The 16,358-nt window shown below is 37.8% G+C and overlaps 1 protein-coding gene across 1 annotated transcript; it reads right to left on the bottom strand.

Moving 5' to 3' along the window:
• Positions 1 to 4,346: 4,346 nt before the first annotated feature.
• si:ch211-161h7.4 (transcription initiation factor TFIID subunit 3) lies at positions 4,347 to 15,858 on the bottom strand. The gene is made up of 18 exons (XM_031282136.2): positions 15,344 to 15,858; positions 14,755 to 14,798; positions 14,297 to 14,361; positions 14,060 to 14,205; positions 13,534 to 13,594; positions 13,213 to 13,417; positions 12,975 to 13,064; positions 12,664 to 12,744; positions 11,953 to 12,129; positions 10,728 to 11,449; positions 8,688 to 9,212; positions 7,861 to 8,443; positions 7,702 to 7,772; positions 5,794 to 5,934; positions 5,156 to 5,316; positions 4,920 to 5,010; positions 4,586 to 4,717; positions 4,347 to 4,505 (listed from the first exon to the last, which is right to left on the bottom strand). The coding sequence occupies exons 1-17, from the start codon at positions 15,365 to 15,367 to the stop codon at positions 4,635 to 4,637; spliced, it is 3,270 nt and encodes a 1,089-aa protein (XP_031137996.1). The 5' UTR covers positions 15,368 to 15,858; the 3' UTR covers positions 4,347 to 4,505; positions 4,586 to 4,634.
• Positions 15,859 to 16,358: the final 500 nt, after the last annotated feature.

Raw genomic sequence — 16,358 nt, 5'->3', positions numbered from 1 at the left:
GTAGGCGACCCTGTATAATTTATTTCCTTTCATTCTCATGAAAAACTCAGGTCCAAAATAAATCAACCCTGTGTGTTTTGTGTCCTCTGTGTAGTCATAAGTGCAACAGAGGATCAGAGGACCAGGATTCAATTAGCGTGGGAGATGTGTGAGTGGAAGTGATGAGATTGGGTGCTCAGGTGTAAGACACGTAGGGGTCATCAAGGTGACATGTAAGGATTTAAATTAAAGTGTCAAGGGAGAGGTTATTGTGTCACAATGATCTTTTCATACACAGAGTAATTTAATGCTTAACAATGTGATGTTTAAATTACGACTTCCCATTGAAAAGAGCTATCATTTTTCATTATTGACAGTTTTTATAATGCCATAGTTTTAGTCAAAAATGCATTTACACTGTATCAAAGGATTTGTTCTTTTCTCCACATCTCCATTCCCCTGCAATAAAAGTAATTGAACCACATTAAAAGTATGTGTCAAATTTTATGTCATCCATTGAGCATACTTAAAAAAAAATGCATCTATTACACACTGTTCTTGCTAAGACAGATTAATTCATTTTTCTGTATTTGGCTGAAGTCTAATCAAAAGTTGGAATTAAATGAAAGTAATCATATCACTGTTAGTTTTTACTACCATCTATTTGCCCAAAAAAGTGTGCAGTTTTTTGTACATCAGAAATTATGTTCATGGTCCATAATGATTGTAAATGTGTTCATAATTCACAAGTATAACTGCTTTCATTGCTTTATATTGTGTCTTTGTTGTTAATTGTGTCTTTCAACAGGTGAACCTACAGTAGTTTTTCCAATACATTCCCATGTTCTAACCTTTGCAAAAATTCTTCATCAAATCACATTGTTCTCTCATCATATAGCACTTACAGAAAGAAATTAACGTTTTATAGAATGATATGCTACCGTGCAACAGACTTCCGCCGTGATAGCTTGTGATAGGATTACCAGAAATTTGCTTAAGAATAATGAAGAAAAGAATAGAAATAAATAATACCATTTGAAATGCTGAATGTATTTAAGATAGATTTTGATACAGGGACCCACTAAAAGACAGGTCCTCAACATGAGGTCAAGGTACAGGAGTTTATTTGTACATTCCACACTACCAAACGCAGAGTAAACTTGCCACACCGTTACCCTGGGACATCGGGGCAGTTGCCCATTTTGCCCGTTTGGTAATCCAAGACCTGGGCTACCTTTCAGGCTAAGTGAGCATTTGGGTTATCAACGGGGGGCCATGCTTTATTCGTTCTTGTTGAGAAGACTCAACAGCTTGCTCCAAACTTAACCCTGCCCATGTTCTCAGTCTCAACAGATGCAACACATAACCAAAAGGACCTCATGTCCGGTCCAATGCTAAACAAACTCATATAAACAATATTACAGCATGGCCTTTCCTCTGTGTATTTCCACACTGCACAATGGACATGTATATCATTTATTGTCTTCATGACTCAAGCATTGAGCCTGTTTACAAGAATGAACTCTTATAACTCATGTAGATAATTAATCAATGAAATCCTCACTAGCAGTGCAGGAATTTATTCAAAGTCTTGTTGTGCCTAAAGTGTCAGTATCTTCTGTTAGCTGTCAACAAGGGTGTAACCAGGATGTAAAGCAACACTAGAGTTTATCCTGGGTATGCAGATCTTTCTGCTGTCTGTTATTTAATTCAGCATGCATATTTGGAGTGTAAAAGTTGCACAAATCCCTTTAATTTTCCTGTTATATCAATGGTACTGTATCTTTGTGGGAAAATGCTGAAATAATTATTACAAAATAACTTCCTGTTATTTGCCTCGACCTGAAAGAATTAGAGGATGATTCATAGAGTAACACACAACACTTCCACTGTAAAGAGTGTATTATTCACTCTTGTGCTCGTTGGCCCCAATACTAACGTTCAGAGCCAACTTGAACAAAGAAAGGAAATCATATTCAATGTTGAAGTCTGTTCCAAGAACTGAGACTAATCCCAGAAAAGTTGTATAGCCTTTGTGGGGACACATGTATTCATGGCATGCAAAGCTTAGCGAAGGTAAATACTGTGTAATTAATATACTCTGATTATTGAAAGTGTTCACCGGCCGGCCAGGTTTTAGTGCGACATTGTTTCTTCCTGCCTCTTCAGGCTTACAATGCCGTGATTTGTTATGCAGAAATGTAAATATTTGCTGAGAGGCTTCTGCTGCCTTGAAAATCAGTGGTTGAAATATATCAAAGTATGCACACACTTATTTCAAGAGTAATATCTCTGGAGATTAAAACAAAAACTGTATTGTCACTGTCACAAATTGCCATCTGTGACAGGCTACAGCTTCACAGTGTTGTAGCTCTGGTGGTTAAATGAGTCATTACTGTGTCAAATTCACTTAAATTACAGATGCATTAAGGGAAAGTGATGTAAGAAAGTGCGTTCTGTTGGTGAGGGCTGAGAATAAGCTCTGTGTGAAGCATACTCTCATGAATACATTATTCAGTGGCTGTCTCACTACTTATCCAAGGATGATTCTGCATTTGACCTCAAGTTAAGGTTGCAAACAAAAATACACAGCCCATTTCTTTCCCTTTTCTGCTGATTATGTCAGTTTTTTTATCCATGGCTCTCTGGATAACAATGGTCAGCCTGCCAGTTGGTCCAGACCGAAATATCTCATCAACTACCAGACAGTTTGCTATGAAATGTTGTACTTATATCCATGTTCCCCAGAGGATGAACCCTTTTAACTTAGGTGATTCCTGGACCTTTCCTTTAGCTCCAGAATGAGATTAACATTTGTGGTTTAAAGGAAAATATTTTAACACATAGCTTAATTAATGGTTTGCTAGACACATTGATGTCAACATCAGGATGAACTGCAAAACTAATGGCATTCATATAACTAAACTGTTTTGTGTTTATTCTCAATTAGCAAATGTTAGCATGCTAAACTAAGTAGGTGAACATGGTTCATATACCTGCTAAACATTAGCAGTGTTCATTGTGAGCATGTTAGCATGCTAGTGTTAGCAAGCATTTAGCCTCAGAACAGCTAGCATAGTCTTATTTTAAATGTACTTATTTGGACATTCTTTGCTTCCTTTAGTCGTACCTTCTATATACAAAGGCCTCTCGAAATCACTAACACAATTTAAACAATCCAACATCTTCAGCTTTAAATGCTCACTCTGAACACTAAATCTTTCACAAACAATTCACTCCCTCTCCTTTTCTTTCACAGGAACAGAATCAAAAGATGTATTTCAGCCCATTTCACTGTACAGATGTTGTGACAGGCAGCATATTTGGTCACAGAACATAATGTAATGTATAATGTATAATTTAAGACCTGGGAGGCCGTGCCAGTATACTCAGGAGGTTGAAACAGCATGGACTGAATCCTGCCCAGAGGCAAGTGAGAGTGCCGGTGCACCAGGCACAGCTAAAACTAGACATTCAAAAGTGATAAATTATCAAAGTGGCAAGCTGCTGAAGCTTGACTTTGGAGAGGATGCTCTTTTTCTTTGGTTTGTATTGAAGTCAGGGATGTGGGATTAGTTTAATTTGAGTTGCTCTTTCAGGGTGTCTGCACCAGTGATGGCCATTGTAGCCTGCAGAAACAGACTGAACATTTTGAGAAGGCTAGCCTATAACAGCTAAATCACTGCAGAATAGGTTAAGGCTTATTCAAATATCAGAGAGCAATCCCATCCCAATGTTCTTGTTTAAGTAACATGTTGGCATTAGTGTATAATAAACTATTCAATGGCATGGGGGGGGACAAAAGTTAATAAATCACACACAAAAAACATAATTCAGTCTTCATGAAGTAAGTCAGTTAATGTTTCATGAGGATTGATTCATTTTGTCCCAAGTTATGTGAATGATACAACCAGGGACTTAGTGTACAAGTGTCTACTACTCCTAGTTTGTGCCTCTTATGTAAAGGAATAGATTCAGGTAAAAGGGGTAAAGAAAGGACCATTTGGCATAAGAAGAACTTATGACGCTGCGTCAAGGAGTAAACCTCTATATGGGCGCCTGCTCTACCAACTGAGCTATCTGGGCACCCACAAGGAGAGCTTTTGTTTACTTTTCATTTTAATGGAGTTCTTTTACACTATAGTAATACACTATATTTACTTAGGTTAAGAATCGGAATACATCTGTCACTATAGTATATATGGTTGTAAAAATGTTTTGGACATATATACAATATCCTGGAATATACAGTTCTGGTTCAGAGAATTGGGCTACAGCTGTTCACACTGTTCCCTTAGAGGCTGGAAACAATACATGAACAATCATAGGAAATGGCCAATTAGAACTAGTAAATACAAGCAAAAAAACATATTTACAAGTTATCTTTATTTGTTTTAACAGAATTGTATCATTACAAGCACAGCTAAGGATCAAATTCATTAAACTGAAAAACTAAAAAAAGTCCATTTACATCTTTTAATTCTTTCAGATGTCACACATATTCAGTCGGGTATTTTAAATTTACACACACACACACATACATACATACATACATACATACATATATATATATATATACATATACATATATATATATATATATATATATATATATATATATATATGGTTATCCAGCAGCCACCGAGCTGACAACTTCAATCTGAACTTTCTGCTAATACCCTGGTGAAGTGCAGAACTGCAGGCTGAGCAGTGACGTTCTGGATGCTGTAAGCATGCCCTGTGTGAACAGAGCAGTAACATCAGCTAAACAAACAAAAAGACTCTTAAATCGTCATAGGTATACATCTCTAATGTAGCTGTAAATTACAGCTCAAAGGTTTAGATGATACATGGACACAACAATGACAGAGAAGAAGCAATCAACTAAAACACAATTAAACATTTTAATTTTGCCTTAATATATGTAATGATATTCTTACCACATGGCACCATAAAGGATGGTCCGGGATAGAAGCGTGATTTCTTGCCGTTGATGGTTACACTCACAGAGCTTGATAATAAATTAAAAGCCTTTAAAAAACACAATTAAAAGAAATCATTAATAATAAAACACTTTTAAGATATCTGGTGTACAAGAGGACAGAGAGGGAGACAATAGGATGACATAAAACACAGGAGTAGAACACAATGAGAAGTAAATGACAAGTGTACTGACTGTTGTGGCACTGTGATCCACCCACAGAGGCTTCTTCATGTAGGAGCCCAGCAGGATTTTTCCACTACAGAAAGAGCCACAGTTCAGGTCCACCAGGAAGCCAATAGCTCTGCCCTTATAGGAGTACCAATCAAAATGGTCTGGAGTGATGTCAGGACTTTCTGCAATATTAAACAGAAACAATTATTTAATGACAGGTCTGGCCAATCATTGCTTATGTTTTATACTATTTCATAAGAATTTGATGATAATTCTACATTACAATACAGATAATGTCTACATTACAGATAAAAAGCAAAACCTTATAAAAAAAAATGAAATTGAGATATTGGTGTATTATGTGAAAATTTGTTGTATTATATATTTTGATGCAATGGGACATCAGTGCAATTAAGGTTACTTTGCACATTATTTCGTAAATACATTTTTCAAGTTCAAACCTACTCAGCTCCATTAAGTATGCAAATGAGACGAGGAGAATACCCCACATTCATACAGCCTGATCATTTAAATACCAGGTGATTCATGGTTTTGTTAAGAAACAGTCCTTTCTACTTGTTTCGTATATCTATTAAAGTCACTGCAAATAAATCTATAAATTATTTAAAAACTGATTTTTATCAGACGTATTTCCTTACTGTCATCAGGGATAGGCCAGAGACTCTTAAACCACTCTCTCAGGTTGGCCTTATCCTGCGGCTGTAAGACCAGCGGTTTGAGAGGAGGAGCACACAGATCTGATAAAGAGAGAGCAGCGTGGACTCTGGTTGGTGGCAGAACTGGAACAAAGTAAAGATAAAATAAGTTAAATCTTTATTTATTTATTTTTTAAGGGATGGCTTGGCTATTAATCTAGAAAATTCAGTTTTCAATGAAACCACCAGAAGGCACTGTTTAAACTGGTGACCTGAGCTACATATCCAGACGTGAAAGGACCGGCTGCTGCATCTTTTATTCACCACAGAAGGTGAAAGGGTTCAGTGTAAATGTTGCAGTCAGGTTGCCCACATTTCGGGCCTGACAGAACTGTCAAGGGCGGTATTTTCATTTTATCTATCCAAGACTGAGCTCACACTGGCATTTCTCTCTACTGTGTCTACAATGAACATCAAGCGTGATTTATACTTCTGCATAAAATCTACGCCATGGCTACGTACGTAGGTACGCGGAGACACAAACCTACACTGGACCTTAAGCCATAGCCTGATGTGCACCTCTCGAAAAATTTAACTACACGTCGCTCGGCTCAGGCTGGGTAGCGTTGCATTTCCCCTACTCATTTCCTGGTTCTCCTTGATATCAAGGAGAGGGTTAACTTTTCCTGCTACAGATTTCCCACCGTGGCCAGAAAGCACAGGGGAGACACTTTGTTTCTCCCACTATGACTCTAGAGGCGGCACTCACTCCGAAGCTAATCGCCGTCAATCGCTCTACCAAACACTCCCTACGCACACGCACACACACACACACACACACACACGCCGCCCCTGCTATTCTCTTACAGAGATCGACGCACTCACTAACGCACAAGTATAAACTACAGGCCACTTATGTAGTATACACATAGGCATTGGGCTGTTTTCATTACAGCCATGTGAGTACATGCTGTTTGTTCATTTTAACAGGCGGTCCAAAACAACATCCAAGGGAAGAGAAAGGGACTGGAGCACACTGATTGGTTTGCAGCTTTTAATTGTGCAAACAGACTAACGTTTCAACACCGCTGTGTCTTCATCAGAGTCAAAGAGGACAAAGACAAAAAGGCAAACACATATTTAGTCAACCTACAAACAGATAATTTGTCCAAGACAATAAGCAAAATGTTTGTGTTTTCAGGGGCATAAGAAGTGGTGTTTAAGAGTTGTATAAATTACTTGTACAAACAAAAAAATGGTTAAATCATCAAATTTAAACAGGAACATGTGTGGAGAAAACACTCAAAATAAATAGGTTAGTGAAGTAAATATTAGTGGTGAAAAAAAAATCAATAAAAAAAAATCAATTCACATATGCATTGTGAGGTTTTTTTTGACGATTTTTAAAAATCAATTATTTTTTTTCTGGAATGGATATTTTTTATTTACTTAATTTTACCAATGATCACCTAAATGTTTTCTGTTTATATGGTAGACGGCGGCTACATCATAACCGTTTCCAGCAAAAAATGCATGTATTGCATGTACTTCTTTACAAATGAAATAAATGTCAGACTGACTGAGCACTTTTTTTTTTTTTTTTTTTTTAAAACAACTAGTTATCAGAAATGTCTCATGATATCTTGTCTCTAAAAGTGTATTATTTAAGTTTTGTTTTTGTTAAAGAAGGAAAAGAAAATCGCAAAAGTCAATAGTATCGAATCGCAATACTTCTAAAATAGCAATAAATGAAAATCGCAATACAAATCGAATCGGCACCCGCATATTGTGAAATAATCGAATCAGGATAAAAACATATCGTCCTAGCCCTAGTTAATATACATATTACAAAATATGTTTGAATTATAAAGTAAATTTATGTATTATTTTGTTTAATGTTTAAGAACATACTCAAGTCCACATCCTCCTCATAATGTTCCAGCGGAATCATGGAGGACAGCCCACTTCTGAGGGGTTTTAACCTGCCAAAAAATAATTAACAAAATTATTAAAACTACTAATACAGTCAATAAGAGGGATGTGTTAAGAGTAATTTAGACTTTTCCTTACCTGCCCTCTGACTGACACGTGCTGTCCTGTAAGGATTCACCAGCATCCATACTGGGAATATCTGTGGCAGTCTTACTGAATGTTGCACAGTCAGTAGCAGTGACTGCCTCTGCAGGAGGTGCAGTGACTTTACGTCTGTTCTTCCTACCGGCATCTTTGCTGCTCACCACCGTCGGGGTCTCTGTGCCTGTAGTGAAAATGTCTTTAAATGTGGCCAAAGAGCGTTTGACAGTCTTTGGAGTCAACAATGGCTTCGGTTTCAAAAGAGGCACAAGAGATCCCCCTAGTGGTTTTGATGCCATCTTGCCATTTTTGGGGGTTCCAAGTTGAGATCTGTTCTGTTTGGACAGCTTTTTTCTTTCCTTACGAGGTTTGGGCTGCAGCTTTTGAGGCTGTGAGGAGATGCTTTCCACGTCCTCAGACCTATTATCAACCGCCCACCAGTTACCGGGAGGTTTCCTCCTCCGTCTCTCCGATTCTTCTGACCGGAGCTGTTCCCTAGGTCCTCTGGGAGAGACAGGCTCTGGTGTGGACAGTTTTTCATGAGAGACGTGATGGTATACTCTTTGAAATACATGCTGCCCTGTAAAACATCACATCTTAGTAAATTACAGAGATTACTGGTTGGTCTTTATGTTTACAAAACTCCAATGCAGGTATTACTTGAACAGATTTCAAGCACGTTTTGCTGATAATACTTATTTACTTTTTACTTAAGTAGGATTTTAAATTCAGCACTTTAACTAGTAATAGAGTATTTTTAAATAGTCGTATTGGTACTTTTCCTAAGTAAAGGATCGGAGTAGCTCCCCCACCATTGACCTTACCTGAGTTATGGCTGTGGTCTCTGTGTGTCAGGTCCAAAGGACTAGACTGGTCATCCAGGTCCTGGTCAGCGACCTCCTGCTGCTCCTGCTCTTCAAACTGCTCTGCCTTATTCGTGTGAAATACCTTGTCTGCTGTGTCTCCTCTTGTTTTTCTGTTTTTGTTCTGTTTGGTTTTCTTTTCTTTAGCTTTATTTGTGTTATGACTGGGTGAAGGTGCAAGCTGTGTCTGATTCCTTTTCTTTAAAACTCTGTTCTTCTTAGCCTTCACAGGTGAAGGTACTGTTGCGCTGGGCTCTTGGCTGTACTGCTTTAACTTCTTGAGTGTAGGCTGGTTGTCCGTAACTTTTGTTTCCTTGGTGATCAAATTGTCCAACCACCACTGTCCAGGCTGCCTCCTTTTCCTTTTCCCAAGAATCTGGTCTTCAGATGAACTCCCTTCAGACACAAGCGGTAGCTTGTTGCGTTTGTCCTTTCCACCTGCTAAATCCTTTTCTGTCTGTGCTTCAGAATTCATGAATTCGTTGTCTGTGGGAAATGTTTAATGTTCCATTAAAGGGGTGATAGAATGATTATATAGGGTATTTCACACTGTTCCTTAAGGTCTCCTAATAGGGTATGCAACATTGGTTGGGCTGAAAATGACCCGGGTGCTATTCTATGGGCCCTAATGCTACCCTGTGAATAAGCCCTGGATGAAACAAGAGCAAGGAGCTCCACAGCCGGCGCAAAGTCACCATTTCTGGGTTACTGGACTACCAAATGCCACTGCCCTGACGGAGCTCCACGGCCAGCTCACAGCGGGGTCTGCGCGACCTAGATTCAGAAGACCAACTGGCCTCAGACCAGTGGTTTGTATGTACATTTTGGGGCGTGACAAAGGTACAGACTAGAGCCTAATAAGGTACTGCCACCAAGTTGACGTCAACTATGAGCTTTGTTGAGATTCGCCCGTTTTCAGCTGCAGTTTTAAATTGTGAGATATGCATAGGAAACAGGTGCCAATGGGACTTTGAGGTTCTATGCATGTCTTATTTTACCCACCGAACTGTAGTAATTAAACTATGACAAGGTAAACTCGGTTTTGCATTCTATCACCCCTTTAAAAGCTTAAAATAACTGCTTTTTAATAACATTTCACACTGCATCTCTAATCAAATATTTTCTAATACATTCATTTTCATTGTTTTTTATTTCAAAAATGTGTTTTCTGTTGCCATTACAAGTTTCTAATGTCTACTGATTACTGATGTCTGCCATGCATTTGAGTCACAGCTGTTTCTTCTACTAAAAGTAAAGCTCTTTAGAGTTCAAATTTTGAAACCAAATATTCAGAGTATACCAATTACTTCACTACCTAAATGTCAATGGGGCTAAAGTTTGACATCTTTTAGTTTCCAGCTTTAAAGCAGTTGTACTATTCACACATACTGATGTTGTGTGTCAACATTTGGGGGCTACAGGAGCAACATCAACTTATGATAAACACTAGCAGAAATATGTTAAGTCAACATCAGTCAGAGATTTTAAAGTGCTCATATTATGCTCATTTTCAGGTTCATAATTGTATTTAGAAGGTTGTACCAGAATAGGTTTACGTGGTTTAATTTTCAGAAAACACCATATATTTGTTGTACTGCACACTGCTGCAGTTCCTCTTTTCACCCTGTGTGTTGAGTTTTAGCTACAGAGTGAGGCATCTCACGTCTGTACCATCTTTGTTGGGAGTCGCACATGCGCAATAAGTACTGCTAGCTAGTCACTTGCAGAGTATGATGGAGTGTCATGCTAGCTAGCATTATAACGTGTGTTACAAAGTGACGCACGTTCGTCACGGAAGTAAAGGCTGGACTACAATAGAGCTGTTTGGAGCAGTTTGTGAACAGTGTTTTCTCTAGAAGATGGTAAGTCCCTTTGGGGTGGACTTTGGGCTTTTTCACTTTGTAAATCTATAACGTGCACAAAAAGATATATAACACAATAAAGGAAAGGGGAAAAGCTAAAAAGCATAACATGAGCACTTTAACAGTAGGAGGTCCTTACCTGAAAGAGAGTCAAGGTTTTCAGCCTCTGCATGCTTCTCGCTGCTCTCACTTTGTTCCTTCACAGACTCAACAGACATTGTCTCCTTTGCTGCATCAGACACCTGCATCATTTTTCTGGCCCCCTTCAATTTAGTAGCTCTGCTTTTCTTGACATTTTCATTTCCATCTTTTAAAGACTTTGATCTCTTCATGTCAGAAGACTTCTGAGCTTTCTTTTCCATTTTCAGAGTGAGTTTATCTTTATGCATTTCCCTGCTGACTCCGTCTTCAGGTTGCTCCTCTTCCTTGTCATTTTCTTCAGATGGTACCTTCTTAACTTGTTTCTTTTTGTTTGGTTTCTCTTGTTCCATTAAGTCACCTGCAGGAAGATCCTCAGGACTGGGCAATTCATCCTCGTCATTTTCAGGCTCAGTCACCTCATTTATCTTATTTTTCCCTTTCACCGTCTTCGTTTTCTGATTGACAGTTTGACTTCCCAGTTTGCTCTTTGTCTGTTCAGAATCCTGCGGTTTTTGTGCAGTCTCTAGTGGGCTATTCTTCGCGCCGTTGTCTGTTGAGCTGTCTTTGTCGTTGATGAGAGTTTTGCTTTGTCTCCGTTTCTTACTGGTGGCAGTTTTACTTGGGATGGAAAACCAAAGTGGCCTATCATCCTCCAGAATCAGGAAATCATCCTCTGGCTCAGGAGGAGGAGTGGGTACTTTCACCGGTGACTTCCTGGAACTAAAATGGCAAAACAATGGATTAAGAATTAGTACAAGAGCCTTTACTTTATAAACGTATATTTAAGTTGTTTCCATTTTCAAATAGGAAAGCACTAGGGCTGCACAATATATCGTCATTGCAATATCAACTGGCACAATATACACATCGCAAAAGACTGCGACATAGCGAAAGACACTCAGAGATTTTTTTGTTCGTTGAAAGAAAATATCATTAGAAAACTACACTTTAAAGTGTAGCCTAACGGTCATTCTTTTTTTAGTGGTGTCTTTAATATACAATTTAATGTTCAATGTGTTCGTTTGTTTTAAATTCAACAAGCATTTTGTTGTATTTTAGAAGAATATTCAAAGCAGTAGAAATGCAGAACTGAGTACACTTTAATAACTGTTTATTTATCGCAAGGAATATCATTACTGCAATATTTAAGAACGGTATCACATATTTTCCTTATATCGAGCACCCTACACCTACCCTACAAGGCACCATAGCGACAAACTCACCATGCAGGTTTGGACTGTCCAGCATCTCTAAGCTTCTTAAGAAACGCCGGCATGTCTTTTCCCACACGGGTGGACTCCACCGATGGCTGCATGTGAACATTTTCAATTTTTTTCTTAGGATCTGCAAGTTCAGGCTCCTGTCTCACTGCTAACACAGGTGGGCCTGCATTTTCTTGCCTGGGAATAGACAAAAAGAAAAAAAGAAATGACTTGATTAGTATTGTATGCATTACATCTTTTACAACTCTTTGGGCTGCACATGCATGTATTTTTGACACTTATTTTTCCTGACTCAATGTATTATCCCATTTTTGTTGCCATTTGTATTTTATACTGTAGCTATTAACAATAATGTAATTTACAATTAAGTAACTCTTATTATACAATAAATGATATACTGTATTATGTTATAATTATACTTCAATGATACTTTTCATATATTCTTACTGACATATTTATAATTACTTTTTTGTACAACTATGAAATATTCTGCCAAAGTAAATATCTTTGTAACAACTCTTTAATGACCATCCATTCAAGTGACGCCAAACTTGAATATCGACCAGTACATTGTACGCAAATAGTAAATCTTACTACAAGGTAATAAATGCTGATATGGGCCTTAACTATCCAGTGTTGTTAAGTCACTAGATCTAACGTGAATGCACAAAAATAACTGTAACTTTACATTAAAAAGTCTGCACTGCTTACCTTGGTGTTTTTATTTTGCCTTCCAAAACAGGTGCTGGAGGTTTTTTGGGTGTTTTTTCTTTGACTGGGTGACTCTCTTTGCTGCAGAAAAAAATAAACACTGTATGTACAAAAGTGTGAAATTTAAAAAGGCAAACATCCAAGTAATCAACAAAGATACCAGACAATTAAATGTCAAACATCAAAACACAAAATGGACTCTTCATAATGCAATGGACACTTGTTTGTGTATTGAAAACATTAGGTACTGACGGAGCGTTAGGGTGTTTGCAGCAAACTAATCATTAAGTTCAGAATTAAAAGGCCTTTACCATGATCCCTCCGCCTTGTTTTTGTGACTGGACATCTTCGGTTTGCTTAAAACAATCTTGCTTGGAGGAGACTCCAACTGAGAGTCGTCTCTTTTAAAGGAAAGGAGAATTATTGAAAGAAGTGTGCTGTAAAGTACAGAGTGAAAATGAACTGACTCTTGATGTTAGTGTTGACTAGAATCCTACACTTTATACAAACAACTTATTTCCAGCATGGAATGCAGTAATAATTCCTTACTCCTCTGTGACATGCCCATTGCACCGGGGGTTTTGGATGAGTAGAGGTTCTGTCTTTGCCTCTTCTTTTCCTTCATCTTCACAGGCAAAGAGAAGTGGGGACACAACTCGGTCTTTTTCATTGTCTAGCTCTTCAACAACCATATTCTCTTCAATAGGGCTGGATGTCTTCACTGGCCTGTGTGCTTTGAATGGGATGTCCAAATCTGGAACAACAAAAGCAGCATCTTTAACATTTCTACAAAATAAGAGTGCAAGTCTGAACATTTAATGTGTTGACATTAGAGTTTTTCTCGGTTAAATACAGTTTGGAGTCTCTTACCAATGTCTAGTTTAGGACTGAGTGACCTTGTTGCAGGTTGTAGTACATCTCCTTTAGGACCCTAAAGAGTTACAAAACTTAAAGACTTAACACACACCACTGCTGAGTCTATAAACAAGCACATAATCAGAAAGTGGAAGTCCACCATTTTACTAACCAAGCAAAAGTTTTGGGGAAATTTTGGGACTGCCTGGCAGATGAAATAAATCAAATTTCAAAGTGGAAAAAAGAAATTTGTATAACTACTGTCTCATCAGCCCTTTCCCATGTGAAGACATAACAGCAGTGAACAGCTGCTTATCAGTGACAAAAAAAAACAACACAAAACTAAGCACCTCTGCATGTTAAAATCAACCATCAGAGACGCGTCTGCTACATTCAAAAGATGCATCAAACTGCCTCTCACATATTTCGCCTTTATTATTATTATCCAACATAGGAGTTAAACACGTTTTGACTACTTATCTATATGTAATATAATATGTAATATTAGCAGAAGTCCCTCTAGTGATGGACTGTACATTACCATTTGGCATTTTGGAAGTTTTTCCGTTAGGTGTCGTTCCAGGGGGACAGGTGAAGGCTCTTTCTTACACTGGTTTGTCTCAATATCAAAGGTCTGGAGCAGAGTAGATGGGGGTAATAGGTCATCATTATCATGTGAGGATGGATCTGAAAATAAGAGGTAAATGTAGGTTAACATAATCAAAATGCAAAACAAACGGCAAAATATTAAAGCAAAACAAATACACACTCAACTCACCCAAGTCATCAAAAATCCTATCAATGTCTTCCAATGTCAGCGTTCCTTCCCATTGTTTAGATGCACTGAAAACATATAGGTTGGGTTAATATAATTGCTGTAAGAACAACATTTCAAAATTCCCACAACTGCTGAGCCACTCAACACCATTGAATAGGTATTACACACAAATTATTTAAAACTCCCTAAAGGCAAATGTGTGGGAAAGACATAACATATACATTATTTGTGACAAAATATGATTAGTGGGATTACACCCAGAAAGTGTATTGAATGTAAGAATAACACACTCAAGCTCATGTGATATAAAATGTATATAAAACATTGAAAAACATTATTATATGTATAACGTGCAACTGAAACTAAGTTTCAGCTCTATTGTTAAAACAGTTAGCTACTCACAGAGTTCTCTTAATACATCCATGAGAGTAAGTTACATACATTTGTTTCAAACGTACCTTTCCTTGTTTGTAAGGTAGCAGAGTTTCCTCTTCGGTCTCCTCTGTGAACAGACAAAATGTAAAGGAAGTTACTAGCTAACGTTAGCGACTACTGTAATTTGGTTCCTTTGTAAATTAGAAGAAAAAAAAGATTACCAGCTAAAACATTACTAGTAAAACCAAGTTACTATTTAATGCAAATTTGTTCTTATAATTAAGCTAACGTTACATAAGATGGGCAATATATTAGAAACACCCCTCAGTGATAACGTTACGCACTAACATTTAACAGCATCGCAAACTAACGTTACAGCCTCTAAAATGACCACGAAGTTGAAACCGTTTCACCAAAACGTGAACATTAACGTTACTATAACCTTCGTATAGTTCGGAATTAACGACATGTCATGGATGTTGGTTTTAACTAACGTTAGCTGCTATAAAAACGTTATTTGTAACATTAGCTAACGTTACTTTGCAAACTGGCAAATGAGTGTAACGTTAAGTTACCCCCCTCCCCCCCTTCGGATGTCGTTAACGTTACATGTATGTTCAGCACTCTTTCCTCAGTATCCCAACAGAAAAAAACAATATCAAAACAACTTACCAAGGTAGGGTAATTTGTCTCCATTTGTGTTAGCTAGCTAGGCCAACTTTAGACGTTAGAAACTGTTTCCGACAGCGATACCTAGCTAGGTTATGCTAACGGTTAGCTAGCTATCATTTTGTTTTTAATAACTGTTCTTAACGTTACTCGGTTAGCCCCCGAAATGCATTTATTTGAATCCGCTCTCTAAAATCAACTAAGGAACCACTATGTAGTCATGTAAAATCTGGTGAACCGACTATATCGCCCGTTTGATAACAAACGTTAGCGGTAGCAAAACGGCGCAGTTTACTATTTGTAAATAACAAAATAACCCGCGCACTATGAGCCCGGGGTCTTTATGCCCTGCGTTTAGCCTCTCAGGCAGCACTATTGCCAATTTGGCAGATGCTTACAGCAGCCTGTGCTTTAAAAACTATAACATCAACTTGGGTATAGTAAAACTAAACCATAACCGTAACTATCCGACTGATGGAGCGTGTTGCTTGTGAACGTTTTGGATTGATATCATGGATGTATTAAGAGAACATGGATGCCTGGAAGACAAATTCAGGGAACTAAATCTTCCAAATCACAGGGTGTTCTTCTTCCTCTATATCGTATTTTCCGGCAGACTAAGCCTACAGCTGGTTCAGTTCAGTTCAATTTTATTTATATAGCACGTTTAAAAACAACCATAGTTGACCAAAGTGCTTAACAAAGTTCAAAATCAATGAGATAATATACACAAACAATACACAGTATACAATACAAAATAACCAACAGCACAACAACAAGGTCAAGATATCAAAGCTCAACTTGATTTGAAAGCCAAAGCATAGTAATGGGTCTTAAAGCAGCCATATTATGCTCATTTTCAGGTTCATAATTGTATTTTAAGGTTGTACCAGAATAGGTTTACATGGTTTAATTTTCAAAAAACACCATATTTGTGTTGTACTGCACCGCTCTATCTCACTGCTGCAGATCCTCTTTTCAGCTGGTCTCTGTTTTAGCTACAGAGTGAGACCTCTTT

The sequence above is a fragment of the Sander lucioperca genome, chromosome 1 (assembly GCF_008315115.2).
Source record: "Sander lucioperca isolate FBNREF2018 chromosome 1, SLUC_FBN_1.2, whole genome shotgun sequence".
Classification (NCBI taxonomy): domain Eukaryota; kingdom Metazoa; phylum Chordata; class Actinopteri; order Perciformes; family Percidae; genus Sander; species Sander lucioperca.
This window is presented reverse-complemented; position numbering and strand designations above follow the sequence as displayed.

Excerpts from the sequence above, each read along its gene's own strand:
- si:ch211-161h7.4 (XM_031282136.2), bottom strand. The coding sequence starts at position 15,367 with ATGGAGACAAATTACCCTACCTTG. Across the intron at positions 14,206-14,296 it reads TAGGATTTTTGATGACTTGG|ATCCATCCTCACATGATAAT; the intron begins GTGAGTTGAGTG and ends TCTTATTTTCAG. Across the intron at positions 13,065-13,212 it reads AATGGGCATGTCACAGAGGA|AGACGACTCTCAGTTGGAGT; the intron begins GTAAGGAATTAT and ends TTCCTTTAAAAG.